We start from the raw sequence: 22,665 nt of genomic DNA on the forward strand, positions 1-22,665 counted from the left end.
TATTGTTGCTGTTGCAGTGACTGCACCCTGTCTCTTCAGACTTGCCTCCTCTCCTCTCTGCATTGAGCCACCACACCCTTTGAACTGACTCAGCGCGAGACCTCGCTCACTTCCCTGCTATGCTACAGTAAACACCCTCTATGTGCTGCAAGCGAGTGTCACATTCTTAGAAACCTGGGCAGGGTGACGCGGCCACAGGCACAGCTCTCTAGCTGTGTCCTTTTTGTACAGTATTTGACCTTTGTTAGGGCAGATGTGGATCATGTGACTGTTCACTGGTGCCGTCACAATATGTGATCGGAGCCTTGTTTGAAACCAGCTCTCAAGGTAAAAAAAAAAGAAGTCTACATTTCCAACCCAAGAGGATAGACGACTGCTTCACTTCAATGATATTTTCACTCATTTTTTGTTTTTGGTGCTTGAACTACGGAAGAACAAAAGGAATGGTCAGAAACTGTCCGATCGGTTCGTTTAGGCTATCCCATTGGCCATGGGACGGTGTAGAATTGTTTTTTAAACACGTTATTGCTCTACACATGTTTGAACCCAATTAAAGTGGTAAGAGAAATGCATTTATACTACCCTTACTTTATTATAAGATGTAAAATGGTCACCAAGTTGCCCTTGCCTGTGCTCGCTATCTCTTTTTCCCTATTGCCTTGTTTCCCCTGGCTCCACCTTTGCACAGCATTGCATAACTGCTCTTCAGTAATTTCGTTAGGAGTGGAGGGTCTATAAATATCGCTGTCGCTCGATGGAATGTGTACCATGCAGCTGATCCAGAACAGTGTGCTTCAGAAGAGCAGATCCTTATTGAAACATGTCATGCATTCTTGACTGGGGGGGGTTAATAAAGTACTGTACAACTGAGCATGTCTGCAGCAGCTTTAATTCTGCAGAGCTCCCACTATGGATATTTTTAAAACATGTTTGCTTAGTATATAAAGTATACAGTGTATTCTCAATATGCGTATTTAATGAACGCAAAATTGGTGCAAACATTTACTGTCTTTACAGTATACTGTACTGACTGCCTGAGGTAGGAAAAGATGCGTTGTTGAATTGCACTCTCCTGTTAGTAGCTCGTCTTAACATGAACATGGAATATTCTGTCTTGCAGAAGTAGCCGTTGATTTCAAGTTCAGCACGTTGAAACTCTGTCCCAGCGTTTTTAATCAGTCTTGCTGGTTTAAGCTGTCGCAGTGGGTTTGGTTAGAACACCCTGAAAGGTTTTGAAGATGTTTAACGATGGTGAGGTGCTTGACAGGCAGGAGCGTCGCTGTCAAGACTACATTTCTGATGGTTTCGAAGGGGGGAGTCTGTCTGGAGAACAGTTTTCACCCCCGACTTCCTGAAGGAAACCGCATGTTCTTGCAGACGTCTTGTTACTGCCCATGGTGTCCCTACGTCACACGTTGACAATGTTATGGCAGGTGTTTTAACTGTTTTATTCAACCCTTTTATATCCTGAGTTGATTCCATCACTATGAAAACAGAAATTGTTCATGTGACTAACTACTTCGGCTCGCTTCCTCCCTCCCTGCCTAGTGTTTTACTGATTGATTGGTGTAGAGTGTGCTGGAGAGCCCTGTGTGCTCTGCCTGGCTGGAAGGTTCTAGTTGCTGGCTGGCTGCTCTTTATCAGGCAGGGCCAGGTGGCAGAGGGGTGTGGCTGTGTTCCACTGTGTTGTGACCCCTGATCGCTCGGAGCCAGCTGTACTATCCGGTGCATACAGAACGGGGAGACGCTTGGAACCCAGACAGCGCACTAACCCGGGCCGGGTCTGTGTGTAGGGGATCGTCAAGGAGTACGGAGTGAAGCTGTTTCAGTGTAGCTCAGCTGGGGTATTGTGTTACTGAATACACTGCCTGGAGACTTGTGGTGTCTGCATAGTGACTGTACTTTACAGTTAGATTCAGATATTCATTTTGATTTCCCATCCATCATCAGATTCCTCCAAGATTGTTCTCAAGCAGACATGGGGTCGTTTGTAATTACAATTACAATTAAAATTGCACTAAAATAAACAACTCCACACATTAACAGGTTCACTGTATTCATTCAGAATAGCCAAGTAATAATCACAGGTGCAAATACAGAAGCATGCTGCTGTATATAAGAAATGGGGGCACCAACAGTGGTTGAAAATACACGAATAGTGATGGCATGACACATGCGTATTTGAATTGATCAGTTCTGTGGTATAATTAGTTACCCAGGTGTGCCAAGGCTCCAGTACGCTCCCAGTTCCATTGTGCAGTGAATTGCACCAGTGCAGCTGTGATTGATCCCAGGTCTATTCTCAAGCCCATGTTACAATGGGCTCGTCCCTGCTGTTGTGGTTGTATGTGCTCTATATCTCTTGGTAGTTGTGGCACAGCACTGTGAAAGCAGAGCTGGTTCGTGCCGCTGTCAGCTGATCCACAGCGTGATACGCCAGCACGCTACTGCGCTTTCAAAACCCATCCGTTTCATCCCACAGGCTCTACACAAAGGATCTCTCTGTCCAGGGGAGCCTGTGGGAACAGGGGGTGTTTTCTGTCTGCTTGGCTGGCTTGTGTCGGTGTGGTGTTTGTTGGGGAGAAGCCCTTGACAACAGAAGGCTGTATAAATTGCATATTTACATGACGATCGTCTTGGGGAGGAAAATGCTGGGAAAATGAAGGCTCTTTGAAGTGTGAATGTGTCAGTTTGCGAGCGACATTCATTCTTCATGATTTCATTTCACATTCATGGTTGAGATGGAAACAACTTCTATAGTTGCCACTCCAAATAAATACTTCGAGCCAAGCTTGCTTTCATGGCTTCATTCACAGGAGCCTGCAAATGTTCAGTCCCAAGTCTGAAATCCACCGCCCTGCTGCGTGAATAAGCTAAGCCCAGCGATCCCTGTTTTGTTATATTGTAACTGTTCTGATCCGGGTATTGTTAGGACATGCCCTTGCCCCTGGGGTTAACACCTGTCCTCGGGTGCCTTTACTGGTGTTGTGATTGAAGGAGCGGCTTGCAGGCTGCCTCAGCGTTTTGTGAGATGACTTTTCTGGTTCCGCAACCTGACTGTAGCGGTTTCAAGAGGGGAGAACAGCTTCTGTTTTTTTTTGCTTTTGCATTATAACCCTTTTGAACACCTAATAAATATTTTTCATTTACGTTTTGTTTTTTGTTTTTTTCCATTGCTTTTATATGGCATTCTCGTACGAGGTCATCGTGCATTTGCGTCTTCCATATAAGGAAGGCTAGATTTTGTTTTTATTTGTGTCCGTCTTCCTATGAGGGTGCCATGCATGGAAGGGTCCAGGAGATCAAGTACTAGTTCAGCTGAATAAAAACAAAATAACTTGTCACTGTATAAAAGGAGCCTTGACTATTTTTTTTTTGCTCTGGTTGCCTGTAAATGGCAGCTGTGACAGTTAAAATGCAAGGGTGGGGTCTACGTCCTGCCTGGCAGACAGATGGAGGTAGAACTCCCCAAGCCCCCACACCCCTCCCCCATTCTCATGTGTCTCCTCTCCTGGAGGTCTGCCAGACTGCCTGCTGCTGCTGGACTGCATTTGCTGGATTGTTTGTTTAAAGGCTGTGGAATGCAGTGGATGGTGACTTCATTCACAGCTGGGTCTCTAATCTGACATCCTGGCTGAAAAATGTGGGTGGGGAGGAGTGGCTGATCTGCTGGAGATGTATCTAAATTGGGAAGTTAAGAGAGAACTGTGAAGGTGAAACGGGGCAAGAAGAAATCGGGGCGGGGAGAGGGAACGTTTTGATCTTGTTGTACGTTTGTTTTACGGTGCATGTTAGTCGAAGAATTCAGTGAACTGTTTCAGCACTAGTTACTGTTCTTTGAGGGGGCTAGAGAACTGAATTAACAGATTAGGTGCAATCATCATGCGCAAGCAGCATTGGGGAAAAAAAAATCCATTCCCTCTTGCATTGTTATCTAGTTTAAAAAAAATATATACCACCTTCAGTCACTGCGTGTATAACTGTATCAAGTAAGCTTTCCTATCAATATCTATTTTATAATACAGATATGTTATAGCAGGGTAACCTCTTGAGCTCGCACAAACTGTTTTAAAATATCTAAAAACGTAATTTTGGGGATACCCACTTGGACCTGCGTGGGAAGCAATGTTTCCGCGCTGCTGCTCCATGAATGCAGAGGGCTGTTTGATTTGTAGCTGCCCTGTGTTTTCCCCTAGAGGATGGATACGAGCGGGGTGAAGGTGCTGGAGACAGCGGACGATATCCAGGAGAGGAGGCAGCAGGTGCTCGATCGCTACCTGCGCTTCAAGGAGCTCTCCGGGCTGAGGAGGCAGAAGCTCGAGGACTCCTACCGCTTCCAGTTCTTCAGACGGGACGCGGACGAGCTGGAGAAATGGATCCAGGAGAAGCTGCAGATCGCCTCCGACGAGAACTACAAGGACCCGACCAACCTGCAGGTGAGCAGCGGAGGGACGTGCTTGGGGGTGAGGGTGGCAGTGGGGTGCGTCGACCCTTTTATTGTGGTGAAACTTGGTAAGGACATTCGGTTGCCTTCTTTATTACTATTGGGTAGTGAAGGTGGGGCGATGCAGCAGCTTGCCCTGCGGTTCTGATGGGGTGGTCTGTTGGGTTTTACAGGGAAAGCTGCAGAAGCACCAGGCGTTCGAGGCTGAAGTCCAAGCCAACGCAGGTGCCATTGTCAAGCTGGACGAGACGGGGAACCAGATGATTACCGAGGGACACTTCTCATCTGACATCATCCGAGTAAGTCTTTACATCAACAGAGACGCAGTGCAAAACACAGCTATGTGCAGGACTAGATTTAATTACACACTGGAAATTCTGATTGGGGTTTTTTTTTTTTTTTTTTTTTTATTGCAAAGTTCACTACTGCTGTTCAGTTTTTACATTGCGTATTCATAGGTCACAGTATCTGGGACACTGAAAGTGTGTATTAGACTATTTATAGACAATTCTAGCTGCTGTATTGGTGCTATGCCTTTTGGTACTTTGCAGCATGAGAATTGGAACTGAGTTTACTGAAACCAGCTTTTATAGAAGCTTCGTTAAGTGCAGCAGCATGTTCTGTAAGGATGCCAGTCTGCTTAGTTTAGTATTTGAGGGCAGCAATGCACTGGGTATTGTGAATATTAGTTGGTTTTGTAAAACCGAATCCTTTTTCTGGTTCAGTCCTTCACGCCCTACCGGACAGCCCAGCGACCCCAAGTAAAAACTATCAATATCAGTAATTACTTGCAAGTAGGTGCCTGGTTGCTGTGGAAATCTCTTTCTGAGTGTCTTTATTTCCCTTTAACAGAGGTGGAAATAAGAGCGTTGTGCATTGTGAATGCTCAGGGGGAACATCAGTGGAATGTAACTTGACGTTTTCTTGTGTGTTTCTGAAAAAAGGTTTTCCTCCTGACGGTCACAAATCTTATCATCAATTTGTCAACCATTTCTGGAATCTGGTTTTATTTTTATTTATTTTTTTAATATTAAAACATTTTTGTAGCAGAAAAAAAGGGCTATGTCTCCAATATTACTGGGACTGGTGGGGGTGCCAGTATGCACATAAGTTGACTTTGCATCTTTTGGTGAAGCTGTTCTGCTTGTGTTTTCTTGCCTCATGAGAAGTGACTTTTTGATCTAAATAACCCTACTACAGGGCAGGAAATAAGACTCCCATTGCATCCATTCCTGGTTTTACTATGAGTTTAATCAAACACACCCGGGGTGGTTACCTCTACACTGGGGTTTATCAAGCACATACTAAAACCTCCAATGGGTGAAACTGTTCTAGTAGGCGTCTCCTCTTTCTTAAACATTGGTTTTTACACGTGTGCGTGCTTCGTGCAGCCGGCATGCCTGTGAAGTTGTGTGCGGGAGTGTGTGTGTTTTTTAAAGCCAGTCTCTCAATGTGCGGCCGCTGGTTTTCTTCCAGACCCGCTTGGAGGAGCTTCACCGGCTCTGGGAGCTGCTGCTGCAGAAGACCAAGGAGAAGGGGGTGCGGCTGCTGCAGGCACAGAAGCTGGTGCAGTACCTGCGCGAGTGCGAGGACACGATGGACTGGATCAACGACAAGGTACGCCCCTCGGACCGGTAGCCGTGAGCGGGCTGCACACGCGCCTCTCAATCCAGTACGGAGGTCATCAATTGAAATTTAGCAGTTGCTTGTTTTTAAGTTCTGCAGCAGTTCAAAAGACCTGCTTATTTTTTTTATTGTTTAGTTAGTTATTCACTGTTGGTTTCGCAGCCCATGATTAGCACTGATCCTGCACTATCTAAGCAAGCCAAGTGCTAATCGGGTCAGTGAAACCCTTTGTTCATTTATCTGTATGTTCACTAGATATCCAGTTAAGAGTGTTTGTTCGCTTTGTTGTAGTAATCTCTCACTCTCTGGTGTCTGTTGCGCCCCCCTCAGGAAGCGATCGTGATGTCGGAAGAGCTAGGCCAGGATCTGGAGCATGTGGAGGTCCTGCAGAAGAAATTCGAGGAGTTCCAGACGGACCTGGCTGCACACGAGGAGAGGGTCAATGACGTGAACCAGCTGGCCGGGAAACTCACGCAGGTACCTCTGATCGGGAGGGGGTTAGGTCAGGGGAAAGAATCCATGGCCCTTTAGGGTCAAATAAAAACCTGCTCGGAACAAAGTATTGCAGAGGAATGCACTGGAAGAGCCAAGGTTGCCTACTGCAGGGTCAGATCAGTTAGAAAAAATAAAGATCTATGTTATAAAATGAAAGGCCAATTGCAACTGTGTTAACCTCGTTCCTCCCCTCTCCCCTGGACAGGAGAGCCACCCAGAGGCAGAGCTGATCGTCCGCAAGCAGGATGAGGTGAACGCAGCCTGGCAGCGCCTCAAGGGCCTGGCCCTCCAGAGGCAGGGCAAGCTGTTCGGGGCTGCAGAGGTGCAGCGCTTCAACAGGTAGAGCACCGGCTTCACATCGCCTTCCCTAGGGGAGCAGAATCGACCGGGACAGAGTGATTCAGTACGTGGGCAAAGAACGGAAACATTGAATTTTCTTTTTAATGCAGGGATGTAGATGAAACAATCAGCTGGATCAAGGAGAAGGAGCAGCTGATGGCTTCGGATGATTTTGGGCGCGACCTGGCAAGCGTCCAGGCGCTGCTGCGCAAGCACGAGGGGCTGGAGAGGGACCTGGCTGCACTGGAGGACAAGGTCTGTCACGTTCACCGTTAAAATGCCAGTCTGCTCAAAGCAAACTCCCCACTGATACAGCTACCATTTCATCTGTAAGCATTTTTATAGTGAGAATTTGCAAATATGCCTTTATGGGTGAAGAATTTACTTCACAAACCTGTTGTGTATATATCCAGCACTGTGCATGATCGCTGCACGCGGCACACTGCTTTGCAAAGCTCTGCCCGTGGTTCCTCGGGGTGAGCTGGGATCTCACTCTTGTCCCTGCAGGTGAATACTCTCGGCGGCGAGGCTGACCGGCTGCAGCAGACCCACCCGCAGAACGCAACCCAGATCCACCTGAAACGGGACGAGCTCATCACCAACTGGGAGCAGATCCGCACCCTGGCCGCGGAGAGACACGCCCGCCTCAATGACTCCTACAGGTGAGGCAGGGCTGTGGCAGCCCCTCCCTAACCTGGGGCCGAGTGGGGGAGTGTCCTGCAAGTGGCCATTTGTACAGGTTTGACGTTGCAGTGCGATATGACTGGTCACAGATGAGAGAGCACAGTTTATATTCATTTTTGTTGTAACGTATTTTCAAATAGTTTGTTTTTTGGATTAACCAAAGCTAATGTAAACTTTGTGTTTTCTAGGCAATTTATAGAAATAACCTACAAGAAATGATGTTCATGCACAGGAAAGGGGATAGTATATGAAAATGTGTTTTATCATAAGGGACAGCTTGTGAATCCAATTATTTGACTCCTCTCCTGTTCTCTTCTCAGGCTGCAGCGTTTCCTGGCTGACTTCCGTGACCTCACTAGCTGGGTGACGGAGATGAAGGCTCTGATCAACGCTGACGAGCTGGCCAACGATGTGGCTGGAGCCGAAGCCTTGCTGGACCGGCACCAGGAGCACAAGGTACTGGGGGAGGGGTAATGAAGTCAGTCCCCATTGCAGCCCATTGGCAGCCTTGTGACGCTCTCGCACCTGCAGTGTCAGTGGCACAGCACATGTTGCAATAGCAGCTTTTATTTCCTAGACCTGTTAAATTGGTTTGCTTTCATCAGATTTTAATTAAGAATAACAGCTGGTTTTAGGTGGTGTGTTTTTTATGAAGCCTCTGTATTCTCTGCAGGGAGAGATCGATGCCCATGAAGACAGCTTCAAGTCCACAGACGAAGCCGGCCAGGCCCTGCTCTCTACGGGACACTACGCCTCCGACGAGGTCCGAGAGAAGGTGAGCCAGCCAGCAGATCATTGGCATGAAATAAATGCAACAGCCAAACCTCCTTCCAGCAACTGGTTTGTTCTCCAGTGAAACAGATAAATATTGGTCAATGTACACTGAGGTATTGCGGAAACTTTGTCTAATTCTAATACTAATACTCTAATCTAATACTTTACCTGAGTAAATGCGTGCTTTGGTTCCTGCCGGGTTTTGCCAGTGTTTGATCTCTGTGTGTGCCTGTCTCTGCAGCTGCTTGTCCTGGAGAAGGAGAGGTCCTCCCTACTGGAGCTGTGGGAGCTGCGCAGGCAGCAGTATGAGCAATGCATGGACCTGCAGCTCTTCTATAGGGACACGGAGCAGGTGGACAACTGGATGAGCAAGCAGGAGGTACCTTCCTTTTTAAAGTAGTCTGTGAAGGCTGGAAATGAGCCTTTACTTCACTGTATTTAAGTACGTTGTTGGTTAATATATTAACCCCCTCCCCCCTTCCCCAGGCTTTCCTGCTGAACGAGGACCTGGGTGACTCTCTGGACAGCGTGGAGGCGCTGCTGAAGAAGCACGAGGATTTCGAGAAGTCGCTCAGCGCCCAGGAGGAGAAGATCACGGTGAGAGAACTTCTAATTGCTTTCCTAATTCCTCCAGGAGGTAGTGGTGTTTTATTTTTTATATATATATATATATATCAGTATCTGATTAACCCAGGTGACTATTACTAGGGGCTCAGTTTTTGAGGTCAGTGCTTGGTTTTATAAAATCAGTAATTGCATACTGTTTCAATTTCCAAGTGCCTTTGACCCTGTACAAGAATTAACATGTTTTTATTCTATTCTTAGGCGCTGGATGAATTTGCCACCAAACTAATTCAGAATAACCACTACGCGAAGGAAGATGTTGCTACTCGCAGAGATGCTGTAAGTATTCAACAAATACTTTGTCTGCAATGAAATTCTGGGCGCCTTAGAAAGCTTTTGTGCTTTTTATATCCCCTTCAGTCACTGTGTGCACAATTGTACCACATTAAGTTTCCTGTCTGACTATTAGATATTGCACATATGTGTTTTTTTCAAAGTGATGGCAGGGCAACTCCATAGAGTTCACACAAACTGTTTTAAAACAGATTTATTCTGCGTCCTGAGAAGCACACTTCGTAAGGTTCCTGATGTTTTGCATGTAACCCTGTGTGCATTTCTCTATTGCACGTGAGTTTTATGTTCTAGTCCTTGGTCAGTAATATAGTTGCAACCAGCAAAGTGTGAAATGAAGCTGATTTCTGTTTGGTTGTTTTCCCCTCTCTGCTCAGCTGCTGAGCCGTCGCAATGCCCTGCACGAGCGAGCCCAGCACCGCCGCGCCGCTCTCGAGGACTCCTTCCATCTGCAGCAGTTCTTCCGGGACTCGGACGAGCTTAAGAGCTGGATCAACGAGAAAATGAAAACCGCCTCCGACGAGGCTTACAAGGCAAGGACCCGTTGTGTCTCTCGTTTCCATTTCAAAAGATAAAGAGTAGAGACCCTGTTTGTTGACCACACATCTATCTGAACGGAGGGTTTGTCCTTCCTGACTGCTTACCAGTGTCCCCTTTATTGATTGATATTTGTGATTCTTTAGGACCCATCTAACCTCCAAGGCAAAGTGCAGAAACACCAAGCCTTCGAGGCCGAGCTGTCGGCCAATCAGAGTCGCATCGACGCCCTCCAGAAGGCAGGCCAGGAGCTCTTGAATGACAAGCACTACGCCGCGGACGAGGTGTCCGGGCGCATGGATGAGGTCGGCTCCCTCTGGAAGAGACTGCTGGAGGCTACGGAGCTCAAAGGTGAGCCCAGGGGTACTGTTAGGGAGACGGGGAAGGTTTGACACCAGATCCTGAGACAGTAATTGAGCTCCAAGAAACTGAAGGCATTTCGGATAGGGTCAGATTGCAGGTTAGAAGCTAGTTTTACAGACTGAGGGGTGGGTGTAATTGAGTGATCTCTGTTAGACTTCCTTTGTAACCCCCATGCTGGTGTTTTTTAACCCCCCTGTCATTCAGGTATTAAGCTGCGTGAGGCCAACCAGCAGCAGCAGTTCAACCGCAACGTTGAGGACATCGAGCTGTGGCTGTACGAGGTGGATGGGCACCTGTCCTCTGATGACTACGGGAAGGACCTGACCAGCGTGCAGAACCTGCAGAAGAAGCACGCTCTGCTGGAGGCTGACATTGCTGCTCACCAGGTAAGGAGCTGCTATCTTTAACCACGTGTGGAATTCCCTCATTGCATTTTAACATGCAGAGAATCGTGTGTCCCGATTGTGATGAAACTTGCTAAGGACATTTCTTTTTAGATCAAGTTATTGAGTCTGTCCTGAATCCAGTTTTATTTTCTTGTTTTTAGGACCGTATTGACGGCATCACCATCCAGGCCCGGCAGTTCCAAGAGGCAGGACACTTTGACGCTGACAACATCCGTAAGAAGCAGGAGGCGCTGATGACTCGCTACGAGGCCCTGAAGGACCCCATGGTGGCCCGCAAGCAGAAGCTGTCCGACTCCCTGCGGCTGCAGCAGCTCTTCAGAGACGTGGAGGATGAGGAGACGTGGATCAGAGAGAAGGAGCCCATCGCAGCCTCCACCAACAGGGGTTAGTGTTGCTCACGTTTCCCCTAGGACTGCCTTGCTGTAGCACAATGTGGGCAGTGTTTTTATAGTGGCATTCAAAGTATCTCTATTGAAACTAGCTAAGAAACTGCTCCCAACAAGGGTTTAATGCTTCCTGCCTGTGATTTGTGTGTTCTTGGTAGTTTCTATACTGTTAGACCTATCAGTCCTTTGTAATGTATTAATATTTATTTTTTCAGGCAAAGATCTCATTGGTGTCCAGAATCTTCTGAAGAAGCACCAGGCTCTGCAGGCTGAGATCGCCGGCCACGAGCCTCGGATCAAAGCCGTATCCCAGAAGGGGCAGGCCATGGTCGAGGAGGGTAAGTGTCCATAACACGCAGGCAAGCCTGCGCACAGATCGTCATGCAAGATCATTAACATCACCAGTGGAAACTGACTGCTCCTCTTAATGGTTTGCTATTGAATAAAACACGAGTCAAAAACTGTAAAGTATGTGCTTTACTTGGTATACCAGAGAAAGTACAAGGGGGTGGAAATAAGACTCCCATTGCATAGCAGTTTGATCCATTCCTTTTTTTACAATGAGTTTAGTAAGACGTCTGAACTCAACTTAAAACCTATAGTGGGTGAATCTGCTATGCGGTAGTCTTTTCATCCCTGTAATACACACTGTAATACACCCATTGATCATTCATTGAACTGGATAGTGTAACATATTAATTGGCAGGCTCTTTATTGTCCCCTGACTGTCTGTCTCTGCCCTGGTCTCCAGGACACTTTGCCGGGGACGAGGTGAAGGTGAAGCTGAGCGAGCTGAACAGCCGCTGGGAGACCCTGAAGGGGAAGGCGTCCCAGCGCCGGCAGGACCTGGAGGACTCCCTGCAGGCTCAGCAGTACTTTGCGGACGCCAACGAGGCAGAGTCCTGGATGAGGGAGAAGGAGCCCATCGTGGGCAGCCTGGACTACGGCAAGGATGAGGACTCTGCAGAGGCGAGTGCTGGAGATGATGCTGAGATAGACTGTAATCCACCACACGAAGCCAGATGAGATAGGCTGTATATCCACTCCATGCAAGGGCAGGTTGGCTTTTCTATGAGAGGGCTGGCTGGCTGACACTGAGTTGGTACTGCAATGGAAGTAAGACTCCAATTGCATAGCTGTTTCCCCCATTCCAGGTTTTACCACAAGTTTGATTAGCCACAGTGTATAGGTGAAAAGCTCAGGTGTGTCTTATTAAACTCGGAAGTAAAACCAGGAATGGATCAAACTGCTATGCAGTGAGAGTCTTGTTTCCATCTCTGTGATAAATGTTCTGATCCATGCTTATCAGGTTTGCATATACATACAGAGAGAGCATATGTGCTGCAGTTGAGATGGACCATCTTGAAGGTCTTGGTGGTTAACTTTTGGTTTTGATTTGCTTTCTAGGCTCTGTTGAAGAAGCATGAAGCCCTGATGTCTGATCTGAGCGCTTATGGAAGCAGCATTCAAGCCCTGAGAGAGCAGGCACAGTCTTGCAGGGTAAGCGCAAGGGTTCAGTATTGTACCAGTTACATCAGACTTTGCCTCTGAGCATAAACCTATACACGAGTCTCCTCGTTGGGACTGAGCACTGTTCTTTTTGCATCGTTTCACGCTTGGCTTGTCTGTGTTTCTTGATCCGTACTGCAGACTGGCATTAACAAAAGGGAAATCTGTTTTCAGTACCAATAAGGCCATGCACATTCTCTTTCTCTGCGGTTACAGCAACAAGTGGCCCCCACGGACGACGAGACCGGCAAGGAGCTGGTCCTGGCTCTGTACGATTACCAGGAAAAGAGCCCTCGCGAAGTCACCATGAAGAAGGGAGACATCCTGACTCTGCTCAACAGCACCAACAAGGTACAGCCAGCGATGTTGAAGCGCTGATTATCAGTAATGCCGCACTTCCCATTATTTTTTTGATACGTCTGGTTTGCTTGTGGGTGTGCTGCTTTTATTCCCCCCGCCCGTCCCTGCCTGTCAGACCAGAGACATACCCATCTTGTGTAAATTCACCAACCCTGTCGTGTCAGTCTCTTTTTGTCCTGGCAGTCTCTGCCTCCCTTATTGCTCGTTGATGTCTTGCTTGTCTGTCCGCTGCAGGACTGGTGGAAGGTGGAGGTGAACGACCGCCAGGGCTTCGTTCCTGCTGCCTATGTGAAGAAGCTGGACCCGACACAGTCTGCCTCCCGGGAGAACCTGCTGGAGGAGCAGGGCAGCATCTCCGTGCGGCAGGAGCAGATAGACAGCCAGTAAGAGAAGCACATGAAATGCCTTGCTTTCAGTTTGCATTGTTGTCGTTCCAGTGCTGCAGTACCAGATCTTTTAAATGTAGTATTAATTTGAATGAACCCTTGATCTGTCTGCATATATATATGTAGCATTCTTTTAAGTTTTTCGTGGTTTGTCTGCATTTTCCAAATTGTTTCGTACTTTTTCTCCAACCTGAAAGTTGATAAAACATTTGACGGGGAACTGTGTTTTCTAACTCTTAACTAACCTAACCTGTGCACAGCTGCAGCAACGTACCTCTACTGTACAGCTAACCTGCCTTGCTTTCCTGACCTCGGCTTCTGATGCTTTGTTTTAATAACTAACATCTGCATGCCTTTGCTGTGCCTCCCTCTACTGTCTGTCTGTGCAGGACTGTCGTTACTAAGGAGGCCGGCAGCGTTTCTCTCCGTATGAAACAGGTGGAGGAACTGTGAGTAGGGCCTGATCGTTTCCCATGCAGGGTCTCTCTGACACGATCTCTCCGCTCATGCCCTCCCTTCTCTCCTGCATTCTCCATTAGGAACATTTCACAGCTGCTTCTATTGAGAACCGGATAGAAGCAATCCACTGCTCACCTGTGTGTGTGTTTGGTGTTTTGTCTTTTTACACATTTTATGGGGGTATGAATTAATTAGCAAGCATCCTGCTAAATAAAGGAGGGGTTTGTGTTTAAGTTGTGGGTGTTTGTGCTTGCATGTTTGTACTATTACTAAAAACAGTCCTTAACACAAATACTGAGCATTGTGTCCAGCTTTACTAAATTTCAACTCTAGCAAGCAAAGTTTTTTAAAAGTGTTGTTAGCTGCTGTTATGACTGAATAGCTGTGAATCTGGTTTAATGGATGCATTGCAGTTCATGTGAATTGTCATGCATGCACAACAGAGAGTGGTTTACCTTTTAAACTCTGTACATCTCCCATGAAATGAAACAAGATTTATTTTCCCTCATCTTCATTGTCGTTCATCCATTGCCTGGATTGCAGTCCTGTAGTTTGTGTTGTATGTTGGTGGTCGTGTAGCTGGTCTGTGCTGAATGTTACTGTCTTGTTTTGGGAGCACTTTTTTTGGGGGGGGGGTAATGCAAATATACATCGTCTATATTTTGTATACAATGGTCTGTACTTTCCCAAACCTAAACATGTGGGGGACTTTCACCTTTTTTGTAAGGATGAGAGTAGATTTAATATTGGATTTGATATTTTAAGATTTATTTAAGATTTACCCTGCCCCAGATTTTGTGAGCCTTTTTTATTTTTCAATTCTTTACTGACATCCCTGTGTTCTTTGGAAAGAACATGCATGCTCAAAGGCCCCCCCCCCCTCCTCCCCAGCATGGGGGACAGGAGATGTCTGGGTCTCGTTTTTGGAAGTGAGCATGCATGTTTTATGAAGGTCTTTGTCTGGTCTTTTGGAGCGAGTGCTGACTGCCTGTGTACGTTAACCTAACCCAGGTATGGCTCCCTGCTGGAGATGGGAGAGAAGCGCAAGGACATGCTGGAGAAGAGCTGCAAGAAGTTCATGCTCTTCCGCGAAGCCAGCGAGCTGCAGCAGTGGATCAACGAGAAGGAGGGGACTCTCACCAACGAGGAGATGGGCTCCGACCTGGAGCAGGTGGAGGTCCTGCAGAAGAAATTCGACGACTTCCAGAAGGTAAATGCCCTTCAAAACGCAGTCGGAGCTCCAAAATGAGTCAAGCAGCCCAAACGAGAGCAACGTCAGCTAGTGCTTCAAGTACAAAGCTGACTGAAGAAGACTGAACTTGCTGATGCTTGACTTGACTTTTAGTTTAGTTTTCCTATCTGTGTTCTGCCGTACAACAAGAATGCAAGTGCTAGTGAAATTATAGGGCAAGTGGAAGACACGACCGCACCGGCTTATAACCAGCTCTGCGGTCTATAAAGGACAGCCTTGCAGTGAAGAAGTGCTCTGTGTGCCCCAGGTTTACACATGGATTCACAAGGTGCAGGAAATGTACAAATGCATTTCTTTCTAGTAATGGATTTCTATATCCACATTGAAAGATGCACAGCGGGAAAGGCACGAAATTAAGAAACAAAACCTCTTTTTTTCTGCAGGATCTCAAAGCTAATGAGTCCCGGCTGAGGGACATCAACAAGGTGGCCAATGAGCTGGAGTCCGAGGGGCTGATGACGGAGGAAGCTCCAGAGGTGGCAGTGGCTCAGACCCAGGTATGGGGCTTTCTATAGAAAGGACTGGACTGTAACAAACAGGGGGCAGTGGCGCTGGCTAGTCTGTCGCCGTGGCGGAGGATTAAGCAAGAAGGATTTGTAACTGCTTCGAGGGAAGCTGGTGTGTTTTTAAACTTGCTGTTTTCTCCCTACAGCAGGATTTGTTGGGTTCTGCGCCTGGAGTCTCACGGGTAAGATTTGCTTTCATATTACTTTTGTATTCAGATCTAAAACTGATCTTTTTGTAGATCAAATAAACTGTACTAATTGTATTTTATTTTAGGATATAAAACTGTAAAACATTTCTTTTAGAGGTTTTTAAATGTAATATAGTAATGCTGCTGCTTTAATTGCAGGATGAACCAGACTCTAAAAACGCTTCTCCCTGGAAGGTAAGTTGGTCCGGTCCTTCACCCTCACCGCACTGGGAAAACCCCAATAATAAACCAACTTCAGCGTCCCATTCCTCCATCCCACTGCACTGCAACACAGCTCCCTTCCAAGTCATGCATGCCCCTCTGTGTGCAGCGTGCCCCACAGGGACGAGAGTGCTGCACCTTGCCTAGCTGTAGAAGTGGAACGCTGATCAAAAGTAAAGCACCTTGGTGTGCTAGAGACCCTCTTAATCAATGTCCATGAATTTATCAGACACACCTCAAGGGTCACTTTTTGTATTTCTTGTGCAATTACAAATATGCATTGTTCTTAATTTCTTATAATTTTGTTCATAACAATGTTAAATATAATATTATGCTGGATCCCACAATCCTCCAGCGAATACAATGAGAAACACGCAGGATTGTTTTTTACGAGTTTTGGATCCTTGGAAACGCATTTAATGTTGTGTCTGTATCCTAATGCAGACTTTTCCTTATGACTCGAGACTCCCATAGAGAAACAGGTTGTATAATAAGCCAGCAAATTCAACACTGGGTAGTCAAGAAGACTCCTGAAGAGCTTACACATTTGCCATTTGAGCCAGGAGTTTAATACAGGGTGCTTGGAAACCCTTTGTGTTAAACAGCTTCTTTTTAAATGGATATTTTGTCTCGTTTGAGCCCCTTTGTGATTGAATCTCCCCCTCCAAGCACAAACTCGATCCTGCCCAGATTGATCATCTTTATTGGATGCTGTTGAGTTCTTTTGGTGGAGGCGGTTATTAACTTCAGGGATGGATTATTTATTTATGTTTTCCCCGAAAGGTACCTGTGTTTATTTGTACTAACCTGGCGAATCCTCTTTTTGACTGGTTTTGTTTTTCTTCCTGTTTTTATTATTCTCTATATAGTCTGTACGCATGGCGGTCCAGTCTGTGGCTAACTTTAATGCGATCAAGGTAAGATTTCGACACAGACCCTATCTGCGTTCGCTGGCCCCCTTGTTCCTCGTTTCCTCATGAAGACTAACCCACACCCATGCTCCCTGGTTCTTCTAATGGTTCCATTATTTCTCCATTTAGAAAAAAAATGGGGTTTGTGTATATACTGTTTATATTACCGTGTCCTTAGTTTTACAGCCCCTCTCCTGTAATAATCATGTACACTTCTGATTCCAGTGCAAGTCCCTCGTTCACACGAAATCCCTCAGATTAACATTGAAACGCTCAGTGCTGTTCCCCTGTTCTGCCCCTCTGTCGTCATTGCAGCCTCTCCTCGTCCGCAAATTCCTCGGCTGACCAAAATTCTGTGTCTGTGTTGTAACTGTCCTGCCTACATTTATTGTCTTGTTTGTTTATAATTCTGTGTGGCAGGCATTGGAGTGTAAATATGCTTCTGTCCGCTCGCATTTTAGAGTGGATTAATAAAGGACGACATTAAATAGGAGCATCAACCATAACCCTCTCGGATTGCTTCTGCGCTTCAAGAGGATCTGGTTCATTATAACAAGGAGACACTCTGTATTAGCATTGGCATCTCTTGACTCTTGCCTCTTTTAATATACCCTATAGTACGACTGCTGCTCTCCCTAGTCCCTTGTTAGCTGCTTTAATTTTTTGAAAAGCTATGTGATCTCAATGTCTAATTGTTCTGAGCTGTTGCAATGAATTCTAGAAGCTGTTTTGGGAGAGTAGCGCCCATGGTGCCCGCTACACTGTTTAAGACTTTTGTCTTGCCCCCACTCCTTGCAGGAGCTGAACGAGCGCTGGCGGTCCCTGCAGCAGCTGGCAGAGGAGAGGAGCAACCTGCTGGGCAGCGCCCACGAGGTGCAGCGATTCCACAGGTAAGGAAGCGGCGCTGGAGGGAACTCCTGTCCCCTCACAAAGCCGAGGGCTTGCTGGCTTCCAGTGTTTTGCTAACTGTATGTATCGTACAGGTTGAAGGAGGCTTGGGCAGTCCGCATGTTGGCAGAAGCGTGCGCCCACGAGTCACTGATTTGATTTAACACCGCTACTGCAGAAAGCAGTCGTGTACTAAACCTGCTCTCTCGTTTCAGGGATGCCGATGAGACCAAGGAATGGATTGAGGAGAAGAACCAGGCTTTGAACACCGATAACTACGGCCACGACCTGGCTAGCGTGCAAGCCCTGCAGCGCAAACACGAGGGCTTTGAGAGAGACCTGGCAGCCCTGGGAGACAAGGTAAGAGCTGGGTGATACGAATGCAAGACCTGCAGGTTTTACAGAGGATAGCCGCAGTACAGTGAGTGGCTGACCCTGCCTCTATCTGTGTGATGCGTGCAGGTGAATTCCCTGGGTGAGACTGCGGACCGTCTCATCCAGTCTCACCCCGAGGCAGTGGATGACATCCAGGAGAAGTGCACTGAGCTGAACCAGGCCTGGAACAGCCTGGTGGGCCGTGCGGACCAGCGCAAGGACAAGCTCGGCGACTCTCACGACCTGCAGCGCTTCCTCAGCGACTTCAGGTACAGCGGGCTGACTGGGGAAATGGTTCCGATCGTGAAATAGAGAGAGCACTGCATAAACCTGGTGACAGTTCTAGCCGTTTCACGGCGTGCACAAGTTTGTGTTTTGTTTTACCCTGTTGGTTATTGTAGGCAGGTTTTTTCATAATGCCCACCAGTGGAGATGTCTGATGCTGACTGTCCTGCTTTCTCCCCAGGGACCTGATGTCCTGGATTAACGGAATACGAGGACTCGTCTCCTCGGATGAGCTGGCAAAGGACGTGACCGGGGCCGAGGCTCTGCTGGAGAGACACCAGGTAAACCAGACTACTTGTAAAACCGGGGAAAACACGGGAAAGGTTTTTCTCTAAAGCAAAATTTGAGCTTTTTTAAGGAATGTTGTTTTTTTAAGGACTGTTTTTAAAAGACTGTTTAGAAACATTTTAAGTTAAAACCAGAGGGTTTAAAAAAAATAAACCTTCTAAAAACAGTTAGTTTCACGAACACCAAACTAATTAAAACAGGCTTTCTAAAGTTCTGTGAACGGGGCCAATTTAAATACAGCTATACATTTGTTTACAATGTGCAGATCTCGGCAGTTGTCCCAGACTCTCTAACTCTCTGCTGTGTTTTGATCAGGAGCACCGCACGGAGATCGATGCCAGGGCCGGCACCTTCCAGGCGTTCGAGCAGTTCGGGCAGCAGCTGCTGGCGCGGGGTCACTTTGCCAGCCCTGATATCAAGGAGAAGCTGCAGATCCTGGACCGGGAGCGCGCAGACCTGGAAAAGGCCTGGGTGCAGCGCAGGATGATGCTGGATCAGTGCCTGGAGCTGCAGGTACCTGAATGGGAAGGGGAAGGAGAAGGGATGGCTCTCTCGCTGCTGAAACCGAGAAGCATTTACATCTGTTACAGGCAGTATCGAAAGAGATTGAAGCAGTGTTTTAGGGGCATCTGCAGGTAAAAATAAGGTCTGGTTGCTTTTAGTCTGTAAAAAAAAAAAAAAAAAAAAAAAAAATTTGCAAAAATAGATTTTTGTTTGTTTGAAAAGTTATAATGCAGTTTAAGGGATATCTACACTGTTACAGGCTTCTATCCCTTACCTGGACATTGCAATAAGGGCAAAAACTACCTTCTGAGGACAGAATTATTTAAAGATGTATTTCGAACTTAAAGAAATGTTGAATGTTAGAGTATTTATTTAACCCCCTAACTTTCATTTATTGGGTTGAGCCCCTTAAGTTCACCCATAGTAAATCAAAGTCCTCAAGCACTAAGTGTGTGTTTCAATAGCAGCCCCTCTACTAGAGCTGCATCACTGACCGTCCTGTGTGCGATTGTCTGTCTCTGCAGCTGTTCAGCCGGGACTGCGAGCAGGCGGAGAGCTGGATGGCAGCCCGCGAGGCGTTCCTGGCCAGCGATGATAAGGGAGACTCCCTGGACAGCACGGAGGCGCTCATCAAGAAGCACGAGGACTTCGACAAGGCCATCAACGTGCAGGTCCGTCCCGCAGAGCCCTCGCTGCTTTCTGCAAACAAAAAGCAAACGACCTGAACGCCAGTAACCGTTTCTGTTCTTGCCGTGCCCAACAGGAGGAAAAGATTGCAACCCTGCAGTCCTTCGCTGACCAGCTGATTGCAGCCGATCATTACGCCCAAGAAGACATCGCCAACCGACGCAATGAGGTCCTGGACAGGTGAGTCTGCAGCGGATAGAAAAGTAAACTGGAGCCCCCCCTACAGGGAACTAGAACCCTCTACGCTTCTGATTTTGAGCAGTTCCAGTTCAACACAAGCTCCATTGTAAACACCAAGGCCGGTGTCCTTCCAACAGCTGGTTTCAAAGACCCTGATTAGCACTGACATGTTGGATTACCTTACCTAAAAACATGATTTAGTACTAATCGAGGTCTGTAAAACAAGCCTTCAAGGTCTGAATATTTTACTCTTGCAGTGAAACGTGTATTTACTCAAACGGCTATGCACAGGGGAGTTAGCATTTCCGGTAACTGGCATGCCTCGCTGTAAGCTTATCCTAATTCCCTTTGCTCCCTGCAGGTGGCGCCGACTGAAGGCCCAGATGATCGAGAAGAGGTCTAAGCTGGGCGAATCGCAGACCCTGCAGCAGTTCAGCAGAGACGTGGACGAGATCGAGGCGTGGATCAGCGAGAAGCTGCAGACTGCCACAGACGAATCCTACAAAGACCCGACCAACATCCAGGTAAAGACAGGCAGCGCAGACCTCTGGAAACAGACTCTCCTCCAGCTAGAAACTTAGCAGGGTTGAATGCTGAGGTTCTGTAGCTGTATGCAGGGTTGCCAGCAGTGTCAGAAAAGAATGGCTTTGTTCTTGACTCCTTGCTGTACAGAAGCAGCCAGTCTGCGTGGTTCAACATGATTAGCAGACACATAGGTGGTTGTTGTATAGCTGCTGATGTATTGAAAGATTCTGGTTTTTTTTTTTTATAAAGCACCTGAATAAGATTGATGTCTTTCGTCTCCTGGTTGCACAGTGGTTCGCTCTTCATGATCGCTCTGCAAAGTAACCGCGGTGTTCAAATGTTTTGTAATCTTTCTCCGGCAGCTGTTGCAGTAAAACTTGTCTCTTTCTATAATCACAGTTTTATTGGACTGCAAAGGCTTTCTAAATCTCAGAACTTGTATGAATATTTTACATGCAAGAATTTAATTTTGGGATCGCTTCTTTTTTTTGTCAGTTTGCTAAGACTGCTCATTTCCGATCTGAACTTGTAGTTTATCATCCTTTAACGACTGTGAAATTCGGCAGACAAGATCAGTTTACATCAACTGATCATATTCACAATGTCCAAGTGCTGAGCTTTTAAATGGACAATAACACCTTGTGTAGTCCGGTCACTATACAGATGTAACTCTCTCTCCTGCACTGTTAGCAGCTCATGTGATTCCTACATCCTGTCAGAATGAATACTGAATATCTTTTCTTTCTATATCTGTTTTTAGCTGTCCAAACTGCTGGTAAGTGAATAGTGGAACTGCACTAACAATAGGAGAACTTGACCAGTGTTTTGTCTTCGTCTTGGCACATTTTATTTTATTATTTTCCGTTTTCATCTGCTGATCTGCACATTCTCACAGCGCTTTCTGTTCAATTTTTTTTTTTTCATAAACTTTAGCTGCTTGTGTAGTTTCCATGTTAGTTAATGGTACTAAAGTTGCTGGGTGTGGCTTTTTCATATGTTTTTATGTATTTGTTTTTGTCTTAACAGCTGGAATTTTAGTTTTGTGTCCTTGCTTTAAACTCTTTCCACACTGGAGATTTTCCGGGGGAATGTTTTTATAGCTTTTTATAAAACCAAGTTTCGTTATTTTTAGGTGTTCACAAAGAGTACTCCAGAATTTGAGTGTAATTTGAAATTTCACAAATGGTTTTGCAGCTCAGAATCTCTCCTGCAATTTTTATTTAGAGTTAGCTGTGCTGGGATGAGGCTTGCAAGCTCCTACCCTGTGAAATTTCAATGCATGTTGAAAGAATATCTGTGCTTTGTGTCCATCGTTTTCTCCTGAAAACCTCGAGTGTGGAACGACCTTTAAAAGCTGTTAAGGTTTTATTTATTTTTTTTATACGTCCTGGTTGTGTGGGACAGTGTTCATGTGAAATGTCCTGTCAGTCGTGGCTGCGCTAGGGCACAGATCAGTGTCCTCATCTGCTGTTTTACATGCTGTGCGAGAGTGTCTGTGTTTGGACTCTCAAACCATTGTGACGCAGTTTGAATTCGTTTCATTGTAAGTCGCAGGTAGCTCTGGTTCTCTTGTAAATCGTCACGTTAACAGGCTGGCAAGATATTTAGTAGCCGTTGGTTTATCAGGGTCAACAGCACCCAGTGTTGGTTAGGAATTTTTACTTCAATAGATTTAATGCACATCTGATCTCCATTGGGATAGGCTGCCTTAATGGGTTTTGTATTAATTACCCAGGATACAGATTTTGTAGCAGTTAACTAGATATTTTAAGAGTTTTCTGGTAACCGATTGTCCTAGGAGATCTTGAGGTCTCCAGCATGCGCCTCTGGCCTGGGTTGCGTGTCCTGGCTCGTGCACGCCAGTGCTGAGACAATGGTTTGAGAGGCTGTGCTGTTCCTGTGGGTGGTAATGTGTTGAACCCTCCCTTCCCGGCTCCCCAGAGCAAACACCAGAAGCACCAGGCGTTCGAGGCAGAGCTCCACGCCAATGCGGACCGGATCTGCGGAGTCATCGACACGGGGAACTCGCTGATCCAGAGAGGGGCCTGCGCTGGGAGCGAGGATGCAGTCAAGGTACAGATGCACTGCTTAAACTTTTAATATGAATTAAAAGTAGTAAAAAAAAAAAAATGAGCTGATTCCTTGAGGTCACGATATTGATAACCAGTAC

The 22,665-nt window shown here is 46.6% G+C and overlaps 1 protein-coding gene across 13 annotated transcripts in view; it reads left to right on the forward strand.

Annotated features, from left to right (window-relative positions):
- sptan1 (spectrin alpha, non-erythrocytic 1) overlaps positions 1-22,665 on the forward strand; it is a 35,373-nt gene that overhangs the window by 3,862 nt on the left and 8,846 nt on the right. For 3 of the 13 annotated variants that reach the window (XM_041242712.1, XM_041242718.1, XM_041242715.1), the window contains 37 exons: positions 4,197-4,436; positions 4,618-4,743; positions 5,921-6,061; positions 6,401-6,547; positions 6,771-6,904; positions 7,015-7,159; positions 7,412-7,566; positions 7,909-8,044; positions 8,262-8,363; positions 8,604-8,741; positions 8,849-8,959; positions 9,188-9,265; positions 9,655-9,810; positions 9,961-10,165; positions 10,382-10,563; positions 10,725-10,968; positions 11,186-11,308; positions 11,722-11,939; positions 12,378-12,470; positions 12,696-12,830; positions 13,074-13,222; positions 13,615-13,674; positions 14,696-14,894; positions 15,320-15,433; positions 15,589-15,624; positions 15,790-15,825; positions 16,722-16,769; positions 17,562-17,653; positions 17,867-18,011; positions 18,114-18,295; positions 18,493-18,592; positions 18,915-19,112; positions 19,628-19,774; positions 19,867-19,970; positions 20,332-20,494; positions 21,256-21,270; positions 22,437-22,568. In XM_041242712.1, the coding sequence (XP_041098646.1) occupies positions 4,197-4,436; positions 4,618-4,743; positions 5,921-6,061; positions 6,401-6,547; positions 6,771-6,904; positions 7,015-7,159; positions 7,412-7,566; positions 7,909-8,044; positions 8,262-8,363; positions 8,604-8,741; positions 8,849-8,959; positions 9,188-9,265; positions 9,655-9,810; positions 9,961-10,165; positions 10,382-10,563; positions 10,725-10,968; positions 11,186-11,308; positions 11,722-11,939; positions 12,378-12,470; positions 12,696-12,830; positions 13,074-13,222; positions 13,615-13,674; positions 14,696-14,894; positions 15,320-15,433; positions 15,589-15,624; positions 15,790-15,825; positions 16,722-16,769; positions 17,562-17,653; positions 17,867-18,011; positions 18,114-18,295; positions 18,493-18,592; positions 18,915-19,112; positions 19,628-19,774; positions 19,867-19,970; positions 20,332-20,494; positions 21,256-21,270; positions 22,437-22,568 (4,929 nt within the window). The remainder of the gene's footprint in view (positions 1-4,196; positions 4,437-4,617; positions 4,744-5,920; positions 6,062-6,400; positions 6,548-6,770; positions 6,905-7,014; positions 7,160-7,411; positions 7,567-7,908; positions 8,045-8,261; positions 8,364-8,603; positions 8,742-8,848; positions 8,960-9,187; positions 9,266-9,654; positions 9,811-9,960; positions 10,166-10,381; positions 10,564-10,724; positions 10,969-11,185; positions 11,309-11,721; positions 11,940-12,377; positions 12,471-12,695; positions 12,831-13,073; positions 13,223-13,614; positions 13,675-14,695; positions 14,895-15,319; positions 15,434-15,588; positions 15,625-15,789; positions 15,826-16,721; positions 16,770-17,561; positions 17,654-17,866; positions 18,012-18,113; positions 18,296-18,492; positions 18,593-18,914; positions 19,113-19,627; positions 19,775-19,866; positions 19,971-20,331; positions 20,495-21,255; positions 21,271-22,436; positions 22,569-22,665) is intronic. The other 10 variants (XM_041242713.1, XM_041242719.1, XM_041242714.1 and 7 more) reach the window with 7 other exon arrangements.

The sequence above is a fragment of the Polyodon spathula genome, unplaced genomic scaffold (genome assembly GCF_017654505.1).
Source record: "Polyodon spathula isolate WHYD16114869_AA unplaced genomic scaffold, ASM1765450v1 scaffolds_1422, whole genome shotgun sequence".
NCBI classification, from domain to species: domain Eukaryota; kingdom Metazoa; phylum Chordata; class Actinopteri; order Acipenseriformes; family Polyodontidae; genus Polyodon; species Polyodon spathula.